Here is an 18,889-nt window from a genome sequence, read left to right on the forward strand (position 1 = left end):
TGCCTGTCCACGTCTGCTTCCATGAGGATGACTGATGTGTGTGTTTGCCCTCAGAGACCGCTGCTGTTCCCATCCAACTAAAATCTCAATAGTGTGCTTTTAGCTCAATCTGAGTACCCCAGAGAGAAAAGGAAATGCAGGACAAGTATCTTGGCGAGCCAAAAAGAGTGAGCTCAGAATTTTACAGTTCTTTAAGGCTGCAACAATGACCATAACACCAGATTCAGTTCCCTGGCCCAGTTATGGCACACTAAAAGCCTTCGCTTCACACTTGAGAATTTAGGTTATATTGTTTCCTCACTTAGAAATAAATTCTCTTTTTAAAAAAATCTTTAATAACAAACAATTCCTCTCCTTCCCTTGTCCTCCCCTTACCACCTTTACTCCCTTTCTTTCTCACTCCTCGACTTGTAGCTATTCCTTTCTCTGTCTGGATTGGTGATGCAGTCCATGAGGCAATCAGGAGGAATTCAACTTTATGTGTTTGTTCTTTGTGCTGCCGATCTGATTTTATGACCAGGTTTTTCGACGATGGGAAGTTGAATTTATGTTGACATTTTTTCCACCCCGGATGTTTACATCGTTTTTGAGTAGTTCTTTAGGAGTTGAGTCCCACTCCCCATTTCAGTCTGGACTTCATTTGAGGTTTTTGCATGCTATTGATTGAAGAGTATTAATCATGCTGTGAATTGACTGTTTTTCTTGTTAAAATGGTGATGGATGGCAGTATTTTGATTGTTGTGTGCATTTCAGATATGAGTATTCGTAGGTTCAATCTTGCAGCTTTCTTTAGAAATCAGTGGTTTAGATTTTATGCAGAGCTTAAGTATCATTAGCTGAGAAGTGACTGATCGACGATAAGGTTTGGAGGTGGAGCTGCTTTGGAGACCAGAGGCAGATAAGCTACATACATCAACCGAGCTAAGTTCAGCTAACTTAGCAAGCAAGCAAGCTGAAAACAGAGTTACCTTTCTGATATAACTACCCATAACAAATCTTACAAGGGAAGGCTAAAAGGAAATCTAAACCCAGATTGAGAAAACATTGATCGACCACCCACATCAAAATTCACATCAGTGATTTCAGCATTTCTTTCATGTCTTTTTGGAAAAAATGAAGCATGTTCTTGAAAAGTTAGTCATTCTAACAAAGTAAAAAAATTACTTGGTGAGGATACAAAATTAACAGCTCAAATTAAAATGGATAAGCGCGCGGCAAAGAAGGCTTTCTTGACGTTGTTTTATGTTGCAACTATCAACGGCCGCTCGACTTGACGATGGAGTTTCATCTTTTGTCCAAACGTAACACTTGCCTGTAAAGATTGAAGACTTATGGGAAATGCTGCGGAAGTCTGCTAGTAATGGAAATATAAAATAACCAATGTTAGATTGTTTTTCAAAAAGCCACCATCATTATCTTAACATATGGAGTGAACAATATACCATGCTGTGGAGGAACGCTCTGTTCCAAGGCTGTTCTCACAGTTATTCAGACATTTTAATGAGGTTTTCCGACTTCTGTAACAAACCCCATGAATCCTAGTTTCACGTCACCTCTCTGTTACAATTCATACCAAAGTAGGGCATGAATATGAACATCTAATTTCATGGCAATCCATCCAATATCATCCAATAACTGACCAACTACTCAACATACGGCAGCCGTCTCATTAGAACAGAGCTGAAACCACTACTGCAAGAGTCTTCAAACCCTCTTTGACCGTGTTTCCAACCACAATCCAAACCCAATAGTATGTACAACACACACTGTTGTAAAAATCTTCTGTAAAGTAATGGTACTTCTTAAAAAACAAAGAGCTGATTGGAAGTTCCATTCAACATGCGTCACTGGGCATGTTCGAGCAGATTTAATTTGCACCTCTTGTAATCAACAGCACTCTCTGTACCTTGGTACAAATCTATCCTGTATGATAAGCCTGAATATAATATCTGAACATGATGTATTCCCTGTGAAAAGGTTTCCAAAATTGCAGCCCAGTAGAGTGCAAATACAAAATGTGTAAATCGAACACCTATCATGTGTGTTTTTAATGTATGGGAAACGGGACCTCGAAAATGTTTTTGATGTTTCCACAAGCTGGTTTTGTTGAGGAGGAGAAGAAGAATGGACATGGACCAGAACTGCTGATTGCATTTAGAATAAAGGCTTTAGAGGCCTGGATATTAAGAAGGGGTTATTTCAAGCTTTCGCATGTTAACAAGAATAACAATGTGTGAACAAAAGCAGAAATACTCTTTAAAGTAACTCCTGTGTTGGACTGGTAAGTTGGTCAGCGTAAATGACTGAGCATAACTGGGTTATCAGAAAGATCATTCACATGGACACACTTTTCACATATTTCTCTGTCGGCATACCCAGCGACCCCCAATGTGACCTCAGGCGACCCAGAATTCCACTCTGTACCCTGTTTGATGTCCGCTTTGATCCATCGTCCCCACAAACTCGCTCAAATCCTATTCTAGATTTGCAAAGGTGTGGAAAAAACCCCGCTCTTTCATGGTTTTCTCCTCCCTGTGTCCTGCTCTTCTCATGTTTTCCCCCTGACTGTGTTTTCCTTTTCATCTGCCGGGTCCAGTATCAAATGTACTGCTAATGTGAGTAACATGAATGTCAAGTTTCTGGCTATGTTTGACCTTAATTGCAGGTTGAATTTTCCCAAAAGTGGAAAATTAGTGGCTCTTTTCATTCTGCCAGATACTCTCCATTGCTCGTTTTTCATCCTCCTCTGTATCCTGTTTATTATTACCAAATGTGGTCTGCACAGTCATGCAGGACTTTGAGGGTCTGCAACTTTTCATAAACTGCGGTGCTGTGGCTTCAAGCCCCACAGCACTCTGTAAATGCTTCAAGAAGGCCCAGAATTCAGTCCGTATTTTCCAGAGACATCATCACACATTAATATTGTTTAAGAATTCAGATTCAGCTTTATTAGCTCAAGGTATCAACTACGAGTAGCTATCTGTGGAAAACTACTTTCACATCATCTTTTCCCACTCAGTTCAGCTGAAACAACTCATTCTCAAAGAGGGAATTGTTCACGAACTGCACGTCACTCATCTCCAGGGCACAAAGAGGAGGATGATCTCACTGTATAGTTTAAGTCTCTTGCCCTCCGCTCTGCTCCAGCACCTCAGGGGCTCTGACTTGTTTAGATTCAAACAACCTGGTTTTACTCCTGAAACAATGCGAGGCCACAGGACTGAGGAGAAGTGGAACTGGAAAAGCGTTGCACATTAATGATTTGTGTCTGTTTTTTCCTTATTTGGTCCAAGGAAAATATTCAATATTGGCCAAGATGCTCGGGGTTATCTGACGCTGCATCCAAAACAATGATTCAGGGAACAGATGTCAGTGATTATCTAAAGAGGGAAATGTGTGTGTTTTTCTGTGTTTATTTGGTACTTTGTCCATAAAGCCGCCCTAAAGCTATCCACACATCTATTTGTAAGTCAAGCCACTGCTCGCTCGCTGTATGTATTGGCCTTTCCATTTCAGCACTGCAGATGTGTGTGTGTGTGTGTGTGTGTGTGTGTGTGTGTGTGTGTGTGTGTGTGTGTGTGTGTGTGTGTGTGTGTGTGTGTGTGTGTGTGTGTGTGTGTGTGTGTGTGTGTGTGTCTGAGTGTGTGTGTAATGCGTTACAGATTGAGAGAGTTTAGTATTGACCATAAAACAACTATTCAAAGCTTAATCAGATGACCTAAGTGTGCCTCATTCCTCTGCCACATGCTTCTGCAAAACCTTTTTATTTTCTTCAACATAGCCTACTTTCTCTTTCCATCAAAAAAATGACAAATGTCTTTTGTGATCTCGTGTGTCATTTAAAGTAGGCAGAAACCTCCCCTACTGTGAAGTTTATGTTTAGCCTTCTTATTCAATCAATCTTATTGTTGTTATCATCTTTTTTTACATTTACATTTTAATGTGTTTTTATTTTTCGATTCCTTATTGATGTGTGTTATTTTGAGATTGTTAAGTGTTCGAGGTCCTTGTTGCATTGTGATTTTACACTCTAATTAAAACTGAATGAACTGAATCTGGAGATAAGCAGCATGTCTGACCAGACATGTCATGTCATATTCGTTGTTACCTCAAGCAAGGAGGTCACGTTTTGGTTATCTGCTTGTCAGATTTTAGGTGAGTTTTGCTCTTGAGTTCAGCCATGGGCCGATCCAATCAGACAGTGCAAGCAGCAAAAATAGAACAGGGGGTAAAAAAAAATGCCAACAGTGTATTCTATAAACTTGTGGTGAATTTCCAAAGGAGAATGAAAGCCTCTCTTTCACTCTCTGTGCATTTATATGCCACAACTGCTTGTCATCAACTTTGACTTCTCTCTTCTAGAGTTTTTTCCTCTCTGTCCTCTCCTTGTCCCTTTCTGCAGGTGTCTCGGGCTTGACTGATGTATGGGATGAAATGGATTGAAAAAAGGGTGTCCATATATGCACCACAACATTTAACATAAAATGTCACAACTACTTTGTGCGCTGTATGTAAGCATAGCAGCAAAAATGCAACTTGCATGCAGAACATACAGTAAATGCAGCATTTCCAACACTAGACAAGATGCTGCCAGTGAACACAACAGAAACAGCAGTTACATTTCCCTGTAAAACTCCAATTTCTTAGAGACAGCTCCTGCAGTTCAGGTACATTCACTCATTTGAAGTGTTACGCATTTACTCCTCATTAAAGCAGAATTTAAGTTATATCTACATTCTGAATTAAGGTAATTAAAAAAATATTCTCTGTATGTTTTTCAACAGTTTTTGATTTCCTTTGTTTACTTTTCCCAAATGTCTCCTGGAGTAACAACTCAGCAGATATTTATTTGAGGATTTTTTTTTTTTTTGTTGGAAAAAGTGAGTGGAAAAAGTTCAAACAACTATAGTAAAAACTCCCCCCTATGACGGCAAACGTGTTGATGGACAGCATAGACGTTACGGGCACAGAAACCTCCTGAGAGCATTGACAGATATTAACACAATAGACTCCTGCTGACAGACGTGAGAGCAGTGTGTGGGCTGGTTTTTTTGTTTGTTTGTTTTTTATAATGCACACATTTTAAACCTTAACTCAACACGTTTACATACAGTAAGGTGAAACAGGCAACCTTGAATAACAAAGGTTTGTAAAGAGAAGTTTGATTTGTGAAGTGCTTTTTCCCACATAAACTCACATAGCTTGTCTGTCATTTGCAATGACCTACAGTATCTTATCAGTTATCTTCATAATTACAGGAGTGTAACTTCATGCCAGAGACAGTAGGTCACCTTGGATTGGGGAGACAAATGCTTGTAGACAAGTGGGTAGCTGTGCTGGTCAGAAAATTCCTGAAACAGTGGTTTGGCATTTTCACCAGTAGCCACGTGGATTTATGGATGGCTGATGTAAGTTCAGCCCAACAAATACTCATCACCTGGACTATCTTATTAGTTGATATTGGCCAATCGAAAATATATCGGTATCAGCATATTTGGCGATATGCATCTATATGTAAACCTTTATTAACAGAACATGATGCAGAAAGAGAACATTGGAGTAAATTCGAGATTGTTCTATTTGTGTTTGTTATATAGTTATATATAATTATCAAGTTCCCAGCAAAGTGTGCTGTTTCAGTGCAATGATGTCAGTGTGGACATTAAAATGTAAAATATCCTGCCACCATTGTCACGAATGTCACAATTGTTTCATAACCACAGAAGGATCGGCATCAGCCCCAAAAATCCAGTCTTGGTTGGGCTCCATATGTCAGTCTGTCAGTTGGTCTACCACTTCGGGTCGGTTGCCATAAAATTCCCTTCAGGATGAACTGTGGCATTGTGGTGACCCCTTATCTTTTTATCTAGTGCCATCATCAGGTCATCATTTGTCAATTTGTCCACAACTTTAGTTTATGACAGAATTCCTGCAAAACAGTGATATTTCCATCAGCTGATCTCTGTGTGTGCACTGCATTATAACATGCTAAACTAAGATGGTGAAAATGGATTACATCCCCCTGACAATGGAAACATGTTGACGTTAACATTGTGTTGTCATTGTCATTTTGAGCAAGTTAGCAGCTGACATTATTATTGAGCTAAAAGCTCATGTTCTGCACAAGGGCAACCTTTGGCAGGTGTAAACAAATTTGGGGATTTTCTGTATAATCACAATAGCCATATCATCTCTGTCAATATAAATGTGGAAATAAACCTTCATTCCACAAGAAGATTTAAAGCATTCTTTACACTGGTCAAACTTTTATGCATTTTTGACTCCATTTGGAGCACTGTTTGCATTAGGAATTCACAGCGTTAGCGATTTTGTGCCCTGTTCACATGACACCGACCACTTCATAAATCTCTGCAGACTTCCACATCAGCAAATTGCTTCCAATGCTTGTAAAAGGTTTAAACTTACTCAGATAAATCAACTTGATAATGAAGCGGCTGAGTCTGTCAGACCGGTGTTGTTCACTTTTGGCTCATCACTGCATTAAGTCTCTGTTTCACATTCCATGCAAGCATGGGCAACAGCAGCGCATGCTGCGAGGAGGATGCAGACTAAGCACAATCTTCATCAGCGAGCTGCTGTTTTTGTTTTGCAGACAAATTGAATCCACGTATGATACTATATATCTTTAAAACTGCAAGCCTACTGTCTTCTGGGTCCATCCTTGCTTTAGTGTTAATGTCCTACAATGGTGCAAGGTTTCACTCTTGGACATGTTCCACCTAATTTTTTCCACTCTTTCACGTCTAAACACCGCCTGCATCTTTCAGCACTTTTTATCTTGTGATCCGTGCAGTTTCTCCCCCATTATTTTGAATCAATCCCTTGTTCCTGGTTTGACCACATAATTTTTACTCTTGTCTACGGTCTCCTGGATGAGGTTGACCACTAGACTCTCTCACCCTCTCCGCTCTCCTTCAGTACAGCACTGTAGCAGCCAAACCACAAGCCTCAATTACCCAGCATTCCTTGTAGAAGACGAGGGAGACCTCATGTAGCAGACTATGAAATTAACATTCATGACAAACCTCTCAAGCCACAAAACTATTTCATGAGATCAACTGTTGCAGAATTTCACCATTGAGAAAAGCGTCACTCCCATTGTATCGTTTTAACTTTTCATCCGAGCAGTTTTCTGACAAAAACTTGTTTCTTGCATAATTAAAATGCAGCAACTAGTTAAACTTTAGTTAAGATATTAAAATAATAGTTTGCCAAGATTGAGAGGAACTGTGATTATATTGTTAAACGGTAATAATGAAAGCATATAACATGCATTTTGCCTCTTTTACAAATGAACTCAGACAGGTCTGTAATGCATAGACAGGAAATTTAATGTATGTTTCACTTACAAATGTGTTCCAACCACAAAAGTCACTGGCTTTCACACTAAGCAATAGTCACTTTTCAACAACCCATGATGCATTGTGCATCGGTGTATACAGTAGGTACTGTAGCCCGAAATAGCATTTATTAAAAGGCAACATATTTATTGGTACAAATACTTATTTGTACAACAAATCTTATCACACGCTGATCATTCTCTACAAGCAAATAATGAGAAAATCAAATGAGAAACATTCGCATGAATTCTTTCCTCTAGAATGGCAGTGGCATCTTAGAAAAGCACCCTCTAGTTAAGCACCTCTGTGGATGAAATCAGTAGACTTCTTCTACCTAAATCTTTATTTCATCATCACTTGTTTCAGTACAAAACCAACTAATAGCATTCAAGGAGGGGTTTTTTCAGTTATTTTTATTTGTTTATCAAAACAAACCATTATCTTACCCTCACTAGCTTTTGCCTTGAATTAAATTTGTTATTAGGGGTTTAGGGGATTTGGAATTACATTGAGGGTGTTGAATCTACAAGAAGCTGCAGTAAGTGTAACAAACAAAGTACACGAGCAAAATCAGAATGGAGGAGACAAGACCAATGATCAGCATTTATGGCAATGAATCAAATTAGAAAAGTTGTTTTCGTTGGCAGGAGATGTAGCGAATCTGTCGACATCAATAAGACTGGATTACGATTGCCTCCACGATTCCCTTTGCTTCTTGGGTGGTTTCTCTGTCACAGTAACTCATGACATAAAAAACACTTCACACTGAAAATTTACTTTTAAATACAATTTGGAGTCACCAGCTGCAATACTGTCCAAAACACGCTACAACGCCTACCCAACAGATAGCTGAATAAAGCTGACAAATATTTTTTAAGCAGCACATTAAACTTTCTTTATCTTTTTTAACTCTTTTATGTTTGCTGCTCTTTACTTGTCTGCATGACAGGATTTTAAATTAGACTAAAACATAAAAAAAAACAAAAAAAACAACAACAAAAAAACTTTCCTTTTACAAGCGCTCGTCTTTTGGCAGCTGTAACATTATCACAACTTAAGAAATATTCACAATTTTCATGCCACATCATGCAAACATATGTGATTAGAACCAAATACATCAGTACCAAACGTCATTACTGTTATATCAGAGAGAGAATGAGTAGCTTAAACAGGAATCCTGAATTTTTGAAGGATCAAAGGAAGTGATCAGAGGCCGAGTGAAGCTCACGTTAGTGTAAGATCTTAACTTTCACTGAGCTGTGAGCCACCAAGGACAGTCACTGTAACAGAGCATCAAGCACAGATTATTTAGATAAATTTGCATAAAGTTCCACTACATGTGATACAAAAGAATGGTAAATAGAAATCTAAATAACACACAATTGTCCGAAATGTACATGGTAAGATTCTTTTTAAAGGCCAATAAAAGGACCGACATCATTGTGTGTTTCTCCATGCATGTTTTTAAAGGGATTTGAATGAATGAAAGTATGAATGTGAAGCATATACTCTTTATGCACCGACATAAAAAGGACTGATGGGTGTAAAGTGAAGATGAAGTCTGCCAGTCTGATGCATATTTTTCCCTCTAGGTTCTTTCTAAACAGGCTGCATGTGAAGGAAATGTACCTTAATTGTACGGACAGCACCAGCACAGTACTTGGTGACAGATATATATTAATTTAGTTTTTTTGCATCGACACAGCCAATGTGCTCTTATTCTTATTCAGTCTAGCCTGAAAGACGGCTGAAAACACTTGTAGATATCAGTTTTCTAAGCAACATGACTGTTGATTTACCATTTCATTTTGTAACATTGATGTTATTCTCATACAGATTTTTCATTTAAATTTTTTGCGCAGGCCTCCAGTCTGAGATTACAGTAAGTAACTTGGAGAAAAACTGCATTTTAAAGATGAAAATGTGACGTGTACAAAATATGAAGTTACAGAGAGACTTTGTGTTGCAACAGCTCTGCAGACAGAGACAACACTTTTCAGAAGCTACCCATCACCGATAAACCCATCACACTGTATATCCTAAAGGCACCTTAGACAAAAATAAATCCCTGTGCTCAAGTGGTTAAAGAGGTTTAGGGTAAAAAAAAAAAAAAAAAAGAGAAGGGAGAAGCTTTTTTCTCTCAAAGAGCCCAACCACTGCATGGAAATGCCACAAGAAAGGCTACATAGATCAATTTTCATTGCATAAACTATTCTGTCGCTTACTGTCTAAAAGCATGACTTAAAAACACAGAACGCAGACCAGTAATATTACAAGATTTGACCCTGTTTCGTTTCAAATGCTGCAACATAACAAAATGCTCCATCGTTCTGACGCCGAGACATTTCTGCAACAAGATGTATATTAAAGATAACAAAAACATGCGTTGGGACATTTTCTCCTGATCATGCAGATACTGTTTCTGGATTTACACTCTGAAGTCTAACAGTAGAAGGTTTGAAAGACAACACAAAAACATACAAAACAAGAAAACAAACAGAGACAGGTTAAATCAAAAAAATCAATAATAGAAACAGTGTCCAACAAGCTCTGTCCTGCTTTGACAAAAACAACCGCCCAGACATGTGGGTGGAGGAGGTTATCTTCCCCCTCCCTTGCTTGGGATCCTCTCCCACGTTTCAGCCCACCCCAAAAACAATCTGCTCTGGTGCATCATCATCATACCCATCAAGTCTCCCTCCTCCTCCTTTTCAACTCATTTTATGTCTTCCTTCTCAGGCTGGACAGGCTTGCTCCCCCTGCAGGCGAGAGGTTGGAATGACGCTGTATTCCTAACCAGATAAGGGGGGAGACGGCGCCTCTGGTTCCACCGAGGGGGTTAAAATTGGACAGTGACTTGGGACTGGTTAGACAGGTAAGTGGAGCAGGTAAGGCTCACACCCTGCTGGTTGGGTGGCAGCGGTAGGTGCAGCTGGATAGAGAGTCTGCGCCGCTGTCCACGTTCTGGGTGCACCCTCCCTCACAACAAGCCTCTGAGAGACAGAAAGCAGATACCATCAGTGCTGTAGTTATCACACAACAAAGGCAGTGAAATATATTACACTAGAGATGATGTGACACTACTGCATGTAAACTAATGCACAGCAACACAGCTGGTACCTGCATCTTCCTCTGGCATCAGTAGATGAGCTCGGCACGGACCGGGCAGGGCCGGGTTGGAGCCGTCCTGACCGGTGCTCAGCTGGAGACGCCTCATGTGACGAACCACTGCTGTGGCATTGAACGCTTGCTGCAAAAGAGAAATGGACCTTCAAGAACAGTAGGATGTCATGCACGTGACTCATGCTGATTAATTAGGACCAACTAGGTTAAATCTTTTAGGTTTAAGGAAGTTTAATTTCTAAAAGTTGAAAATAAATAAGGTGGGACTTTTAATCTGATAATTGTGATCGCAAAGTATTGCAAAAGATGATTCCTGAAGTCCCTATAAGAGGGCGAGATGGTGGGAAGGATTCAGGAAACGGTGCCAGGGAGGGAGGTAATTAGCTCAGGCGTTTGGTGTTCACTGATTACCCCCTCTCCCTATATATATTGGCAGTAGTACGCTGGGACGGGGCCCTGACATTGGAAGGACTGTGAGGCTGTAGGCTACGGACGCTGGCGTTGTGTTTGCTCAGGGCAGGTCCCGTCGAGCACACTTAACCAGCGACTGATTATTGTTGTTCTGTTATAGTTGGACTAAATCAAAGATTGTTTGTGTTGACAAGCCTCGGTGTTGTCTCTGGGACGCACGGTAACAAGGCTTGTTACACTGGACCAAACAACTGAGCGGATTACCTCCCTCCCTGAACCACTCCCACCATCTCTCCCACCTGCAGCTGACCGGCAAACCATGCCCCACCACCACGTAGCTGAACTGCATTCTCTCCCTGTATGCTAAAAAGGAAATGAAAAATGCATTTTTTTTTTTTAAATTAAGACCATCCAAAATAAACTGGCAGTCTGACTTACCTTCCACTTGCTCTTAGCAAAATTCTTCTTGATCTGAGCACTGACAGACTCATGAATGTTCTTATCCAAGGCTGTATCCCCCGCAATCCTGAGAGAGGAAACAGGGAAACGTGTGAGGGAGTGAACATACACACACAGTCACAGTTAACCAAGGAGAACATTTAAGTTTTCAATCTGAACACTGAAGTTTAAGTATTACGGTTTTCAGACAACAGAACTCTTTGCATTCATGACTGAGAGTACACGAGTCGTACCAGGGGTGCTGCAGAGCCTGCTCACAGGTGTAACGTATGTTATGGTCCTTTTCCATCAGATGCACTATGAAGTCTTTAGCTGTAGTGAAAAAGACACATTAAAAGAGTTGATATTATCCAAGTATTTGGAGTCCGTGTATCTATAATTTCACTCTGAAACTGGATCCAGCTAATTTATGTAACAGTTTTTAGTGTGCAATAAAGCAAATGCTGAAGCATTGCAAATGACAGAAAATTGGCGGATGCATCAGTTATATAATTTGTTCGGAAAGTTGGAGTCATCCTCGTCCACGGCAGGGAAACAGGGACCCAGACCAAGAACCAAGACTTGGAAAAATCAGCATGGGATTATTGCTTTGGCTTGTGACTTGAAACATCACTGAGAAAGAGATGGTCTCTGTCTTCTACTCAGGAGTTGTTCAAGGTGAGAAGTGTCAGGTATGTTAGTGGGTTGTTGCAACAGGTTGTTGCTGTTTGATGCAGAGATGGAAAATTCTCTTCTTGGCTTGTTTCCTTCTACAAAGCTCTGTTTTTTTTTTTTGCAGACAGGAGTGCTTGACATCAATGTGACAGCTGTTCAGAGTATTCAGCTTTCTTTCAGGAGAAAGCTTTCTGACATTTGTGCAATGACATTTTCTATGTTATGTCTTGATATGATGTGAGAGGAGATGAGAGGATTTTCCCAAACATGTGCGATCTGAAGTCTGTGTTCCCCCCTCATAGATGATCGCAAGCTTTGGGTTGTGATTGAAAGAATGACATCACCAAATATCAGAGAGGAAATTTCTCTTGTCGGGTGGCTGACCTCCTTCTGTGTGATAAAGTAAGGCTTGTCAGTAAATCGGGGTGATGCTTCCTCAAATAGATTTCTCAGGAACTCGAAAACAAAACTAACCTGAAGAAGTTGTTAATGTAAAGGATGTGTTGCTACTGCGAATTTGACTTGATCATGCAGCTCAAAAAAATAACAGTTCCAACGAGTTCTCTGTGAAAAGTCTGCCTCATTCTTTTATAACAAGACTGAAGGAAAATAGTGTGATAAGCACTCTACCTGAATCAGAGATATCGTCCCAGTAAGGAGAATCAAACTCATATTCTGCTTTCAGGATCTGTTCAAACAGTTTGGCATCGTTCTCGTCGTAGAATGGAGGGTAACCACACAACCTGAAACACAGATGACAGTTTAAAGTTGAATTTTCTACTGGGAGAATCCCATCAGGAAGATATACCACTTCTGAAGTTGGAGTACTTACAGAATATAGGCTATGACACCAATAGACCAGCAGTCCACTGCTTTACTGTAGGGTTTCTGAGCCAGAACTTCAGGGGCTTAAAGAGAGAAGACAACGGAATACAGCCTGTTATACAGAGTACGTTGGTCTGACTAACTGATACATATTCAGCATATTTTATGTCTTCTTTTATGCAATTTAGTTTTATACCCATTTTTCGTTAAATTTCAGAAATGAAACCGTGGTTTAAAATTGTTTCCTAGTTTAAGTCGGTATCCGAGTCCTTTACCAACATATCCAGGTGTTCCACAGGCCGTCGACATCACGCTGCCGGAGCCCTCAATTTTCGACAGACCAAAGTCACTGATCATGATTTTGGAGTCTTCGTCCATGCTGTAGTACAGCAAATTCTCTGGCTGCGAGTTGGAGGGACAAAACAAAAACCAGGGATGTGAATAAAGTACCATCATACAAGAGCATGCAAAGTCTTTTCTGAAAACACAGACGCAAACACACTTTCTGCATCATCACATGCACACATAACTATTAATATCCATTATATGATCATGATGTGAGGACAGGATTACATTGATAACACTTAAGCTTACTTTTGTTTACTATCAGTAAAGCCACACTATAATGGAAAACTACAGACATGATTTAAGTCTGACTGAACACAAGGTTTCTGTCACATCTGACATATTTTTGGTTTCGCATATTTAGGACATGGAAAACTCGACAAATAGTTTTAGAGCATTTATTGTTTAAGTTGAACTTATAGAACGGGACTTTTACAAATAACTGAACATGCCTTACATTTAAGGCCTTGAAACGAGTTCACACAATACTGATTAAGCCGACCACCGCCAGATATGCCTTTTGTATTTTACAGTATATAAAGCTTTTAATCTGGTGTCTCGTAAAATATTTCTACACTAACAGGATGAAAGCATACTGGCCATACCCTGCAGCTGAGCCAGCTAACCTCTGGTTTAGCCATATGGTAACTGGAACCGTAATAAAATATATGTATTTTATTGCCAGACCTTCCAAATGTTATGTAGATCAAATTCTGGTCGTAAATCAAGTCATTTCATGGGGGTTGTAAAGCTCATATTCAATCAATGTATCTACTTTTTTTTCACAGCTGCAACAGTAGTGATGGAGTAGGCGACGGCAGAGCACGAGTTTTTGTAATTACTCTTATTGGCAGACGGGGGAAACAAAAGTTCTGCACTCCAAGTTTAAAAATCCTCCTAAGGCGCTATTAATTCATCCATAAACAGTTGTGAATTATAAATGAACGAACATTAATTACAAAAAAACAGAAAATAATACAAATTAAAACTGCAGATAAATACAAAAAATATATATATTTAAAAATGTAACTGTTAAAAACAACCAAATAACAAAAGACTTGACTCAAATTCAGCACCACATGTCATATCAAAACACTTTTCATTTGTTTCTCTGACCCCCGACTGACCTTGAGGTCGCGGTGCACAATGCCCATGTCATGAAGGTATTTGACAGCATCCAGAATCTGCTGAATGAGCTTACTGGCATCTTTCTCTGTGTAGAAGCCCTTTTCTATGATACGATCGAAGAGTTCCCCGCCAGACACCCTGGACAAAAAGATTCACAAGGTGAAGTCAAGTCAAAAGTTTTTTAGAAATACGGGAAAAAAAATGGAAAGACAGGACTGAAATTTTAAATGTGCAAATTAAGGAACAACAGAGAAGAAGAAAGATGAAGTACGAAAAGGGCCATAAGCCTGACTAACTTGAACAAAAGAAACGTGTCAATGAGTGGAATTAATTAATAATGGCTACAATACATCTGATGAAGCTGCTACTGCTACACAGTGTCATAAATGAACAAAAAACTATTCAATAAGTTTCAGTGGAAAGGGCTGAAAAACTTCCAGCAGAAACCCTGATACACTGTGATGATGTCTGCTGGATTATAACCACTAGATGGAGACTTCACTCTACATACAGAACATCTGCCAACAGCATGAAGAGGTTTGTTTGAGCTGATAATATAAACACACCCTTGATATTTTAACACAGCTTGAAAGCAGAGGATAAAAAAGGAGAACAGAAGGGGTAAAAAAAAAAAAAGGTCTGAGGCATTGGGGTCTTGTTTTGGGGTTTTTGGTTGTTAGTACAAGCCGTCTGCAGAAAACTGAGTCGGTCTGCTTTTAATAACTCGGTTGTCAACACCGTCCCCGATGTCACGATGCCCAGACTTTCAGTTCCGTCATGATGCATTTCTTTTCTTGCATATATCTCCTGACGACATTTGTTTGATGTTGTTGGGCAAAGTTAGAACTAAAATCATCTGGAGTGAGCACCCATAAATCAAGATGAACACGATATGTATTTTATGTTCAAAAAAGACTATTATGAGGACATAAAAAAAACACAACAACCACCAACAACTCTCCTTGGCTGTCTTTCACTTCTCTGATTGGACCGTTACTAATGCATAAATGATTCAGGTTTTCTTTAGTCTCCCAGTTAACAGTGCTCCTGATCCTGGTCTGTCCTGTCTCTGGTTCTCTCTCTCTCTCTCTCTCTCTCTCTCTCTCTCTCTCTGACATTTCAGGAGTTGGAGGTGGGTGGGACGCTGACAGGCTGCGGTGTGGGGGCAAACTCCCCACTGCTGGTCAGGAGTAGGCGTAGTAGTGTTTTTATGTCTCTGTAACACACTCACATGTGCATGAAGACACACAGAGTGCAGCTAATGGCATGTGACAAGCAGTGTGTGGGAGATAGCACAAGTAGGCAGTCTGAAACACACAGAGGAAATCACACACATACGTGAATACTCACAGTTGCATGACAAGGTAGAGGTGTGATTTACTCTCAAATATCTCTTCCAGAGACACAATGTTGGCGTGTTTGATCCTGTGAGGAGGGAGAAAAGAAAAAGAAGTCAAGAAGTTATTCATTCTGTTCTTCTTCTTATAACATGGATAGAAATTAATGTATTTAGAAATTACCACTTTGCACTTAGCAAAAATGGTATGTGTTCATTTCATTAAAAAAATAACTGAGACTCCCTTCATTTGGGTTTGAAATGTCCGTCTGGAGGTGAGGCTGGGACACTGTGTATTTTACTGGAGGCTCCGCTGTGTGGTGGCATGCAGTTCCCCTAATTGGCTGAACTCTGTGTTCTGCTGCCCCTTGAGACCCGTGGGTGCAGTGACGGGGCGAGAAAATGACTCACCAGATCAAGATTGGTGTTGTAAGCAGCATGTACCGTGACCACAGCGGCATTATGTAAAACATGCGTCTCATACACATGCTCTAAACATTTAATTTGTGTTTCAATGCATCACCTTTATCAAAATGGGTCAAGGTTTCACGCAGTGTATATTTACACTGGATATTGAGTGACACTGTCGTCTATTTATCAGTTATTATTTTATACAAAACATTTTACCATTGCACCACAAAACAGGTTTATCAGCACTGGTATCAACACCCACAGGACCGAACTTAGTAGGCACAAGAACATTTATATTCTAACATTAGCAATCAGGTTCTGTCAAACAATTGATTCTTGTTTGTTTGCACCATATTACAGACAACACCACCATAACATTCAGATTAGCCTAGTTGTGTCAAAATATTAGTGATTTGAATGTAGCCAAAAAATTAGACAGATCGGCTGTTTATATTATCACAATTATATTTTCTCGAATAGTTTCTATTTCTGGCCTCTGGAGCCAGAGATGACTGAGCTGGGGAGGAGGGAGCGCTGGATCTGACTCGATCTAATTGCAAACCCAAGGACGCTATGCTCCACCCACCGATAGCGAAAACCTGACCGCACCACAGGCCTGTCCATCAGACAGACACACCCTAAAAAACACATCTTTCCGAGGCCTGATATCTAATTAATGATACGATTATTTTCAAATGGAGCGCCAGAAAAATAATAAGAAGGAATTTTAGCTGACAGTGTATTGATTTTGTATTTCATGAAGGAAGTTGAATGGGAGTATATGGAGCTGTAGGTTTTTTGGAGCCGACCCCTTGTGGCACTCGGTGGTATTACAGTTTTTAGCGATGTTGCTTTGCCTCATTTTTCAGACCCGGAAGCTACGTCCACTTTTATCGACAGTCTATGGGACCGACTCATAAAAATATTGCTCCATAGTGCCGCCAGAGGTAAAAATTTCCATGTGCAACCTTTAGCTCCAACTTTCATACTTTTCTGATTTTGTCTCTACATCCCATCATGTTTGACATGTTTGCGTGTCAGTCTAAGTGTCTTTGAAGGTTATTGAGTTGAAGGTAGGAAGACAAAGACAACACAAGGCCACGTGTCGGGGATGTACCGGAAGGTAACAGTGTGTGTCTGCCTGACCTCATGTTGGATTACAGCAATGACTCTGATCCAGATTGTAACAATGCATGGACACCTTCTTAGCTCGGTGCGGAAGGAGACTCGGACCCGGTGAAGGTTGAATGATGGATTAAAATTGAGCAGACACGTGAACACATAAGAGCTCAAGCATTACACACACAGTTACAGAAGGTCCAGAACATGAAGTGAACATCCTGTGTGTGTGTGTGTGTGTGTGTGTGTGTGTGTGTGTGTGTGTGTGTGTGTGCGTGCGTGCGTGCGTGCGTGTGTGCGTGCGTGCGTGCGTGCGTGCGTGTGTTGATGAAACTATGGTGAGCAGCAGCCGCGGTGATTGTCAGAGAGCTTGCATATCTATTCAGGGCGAGTGGTTTGCTGACCCCTGTCAGCAGCCGTGGGCCTAACAGGGCATCAGATCATCGGAGTCAGCAAATTAGAGAACAGAGCTGCTTACTCTGCAGCAAGTCACGACTACATTTGACAGCTGGATCAAACTAGCAGATTCTTAAAACCACAATTTGCCAAGTTTCTGAAATAATTTTGGATTTATTTGTATAACGTTTTGCATTTTTGCAAAATCTGTGCGCAGCTCCTCTGAAATTACAATTGTAACTTTTCACACATTTGCCTTTAATGTTTTCGCTCATAGCTGAGACAAATATTATTTATTTATTTGTATTGCCAGAGCACTGAGTGGGCCAGCCGTGAATGAATGAATGAAAGCTTCTTACGATATCTGCAGCATCTGAAAGTTGCTGTGGTGGAAGACGTGTTTTTTAACATGTCCTATTGTTTCTATCGAGTGTTTCTTCAGAAACAAATTTCTACCTTACTTTACTCACAGAGATAATGAGTTTAAAGTGAAAAGAATCAGGTTTCTCCAACAGAAATGTTCCTCTGTCCCCCCTTTTAGAAAGGGTGTGTCTGGTTTACATGTTTTAGAGTTAGGTCACTGCAGGAGCTGGAATACAAATTGGACGTATGTGTAGAATTAAACATTTTATATAAACATTTTCTCATATTGAGTTATTAATTTCCTGTGTCCCACAACTTGTTTGTCTAAGCAGTAACTTGGGGCAACAAAGTCTTCTGTTTGACATAAAGAAGCTGAGTATACAATCACGGGACTCGCTGTATGCGTCATCTGCCGCTTGTAGCAAAAGGTGTCAGATACTAACTTGTCGTCTTTTAAACACTTTTTGGGAGCCCGAGATTAAGAGGGATGGATCCACTTGACATTTCTATCTCAAAGACATGTTTCAGGTGTGATATGCAGCCGCTGTAACAAATCTTTTCAGATTTGCAGAAGAGTAGGAGAGCAACTTCACACAAATTCCTGTGATTGGCACGACTACAAATGACTTGAAGAGTGTGATTAGTCATTCTTTTTGCAAATGTCTGTGTTTGAGTAAATGTTTGGTCTAGATAAAACTGAAAGAAGATGAACAGCCAGCCAAACAGAGTGATGATCACACAGACACATTTAAGAGCCAGCAGCCATCGCACAAAGAATAATCAGAAAGAGAAAATAGAGAAGCCGAACAGGAAAGAGAATCGTCTGTCTGCGCGCTAGTTTGGCCATAACGCACCCAAGTGACGATAAATTGACTTCTTCTATGCCATTCAAATCAAAACATTATTACAAGTGCGTTGCTCAGGTTGGAAACATTGAATAAACATCATTAAATTTAGT

General features: G+C 40.1%; 1 protein-coding gene across 2 annotated transcripts in view; it reads right to left on the reverse strand.

Moving 5' to 3' along the window:
• Nucleotides 1-7,329: 7,329 nt before the first annotated feature.
• The window catches only part of camk1b (calcium/calmodulin-dependent protein kinase Ib), a 36,562-nt gene continuing 25,002 nt past the window's right edge, over nt 7,330-18,889 (reverse strand). For both annotated transcript variants that reach the window (XM_069710542.1, XM_069710533.1), the window contains 9 exons: nt 15,657-15,731; nt 14,306-14,444; nt 13,109-13,235; nt 12,841-12,916; nt 12,639-12,751; nt 11,588-11,666; nt 11,334-11,421; nt 10,482-10,611; nt 7,330-10,354 (listed from right to left, as the gene is read on the reverse strand). In XM_069710542.1, the coding sequence (XP_069566643.1) occupies nt 10,257-10,354; nt 10,482-10,611; nt 11,334-11,421; nt 11,588-11,666; nt 12,639-12,751; nt 12,841-12,916; nt 13,109-13,235; nt 14,306-14,444; nt 15,657-15,731 (925 nt within the window). In that variant the 3' untranslated portion in view covers nt 7,330-10,256. The remainder of the gene's footprint in view (nt 10,355-10,481; nt 10,612-11,333; nt 11,422-11,587; nt 11,667-12,638; nt 12,752-12,840; nt 12,917-13,108; nt 13,236-14,305; nt 14,445-15,656; nt 15,732-18,889) is intronic.

The sequence above is a fragment of the Brachyistius frenatus genome, unplaced genomic scaffold (assembly GCF_029030835.1).
Source record: "Brachyistius frenatus isolate BFR_SWC_R1_liver_20210118 unplaced genomic scaffold, ASM2903083v1 Contig_4, whole genome shotgun sequence".
NCBI lineage: Eukaryota > Metazoa > Chordata > Actinopteri > Embiotocidae > Brachyistius > Brachyistius frenatus.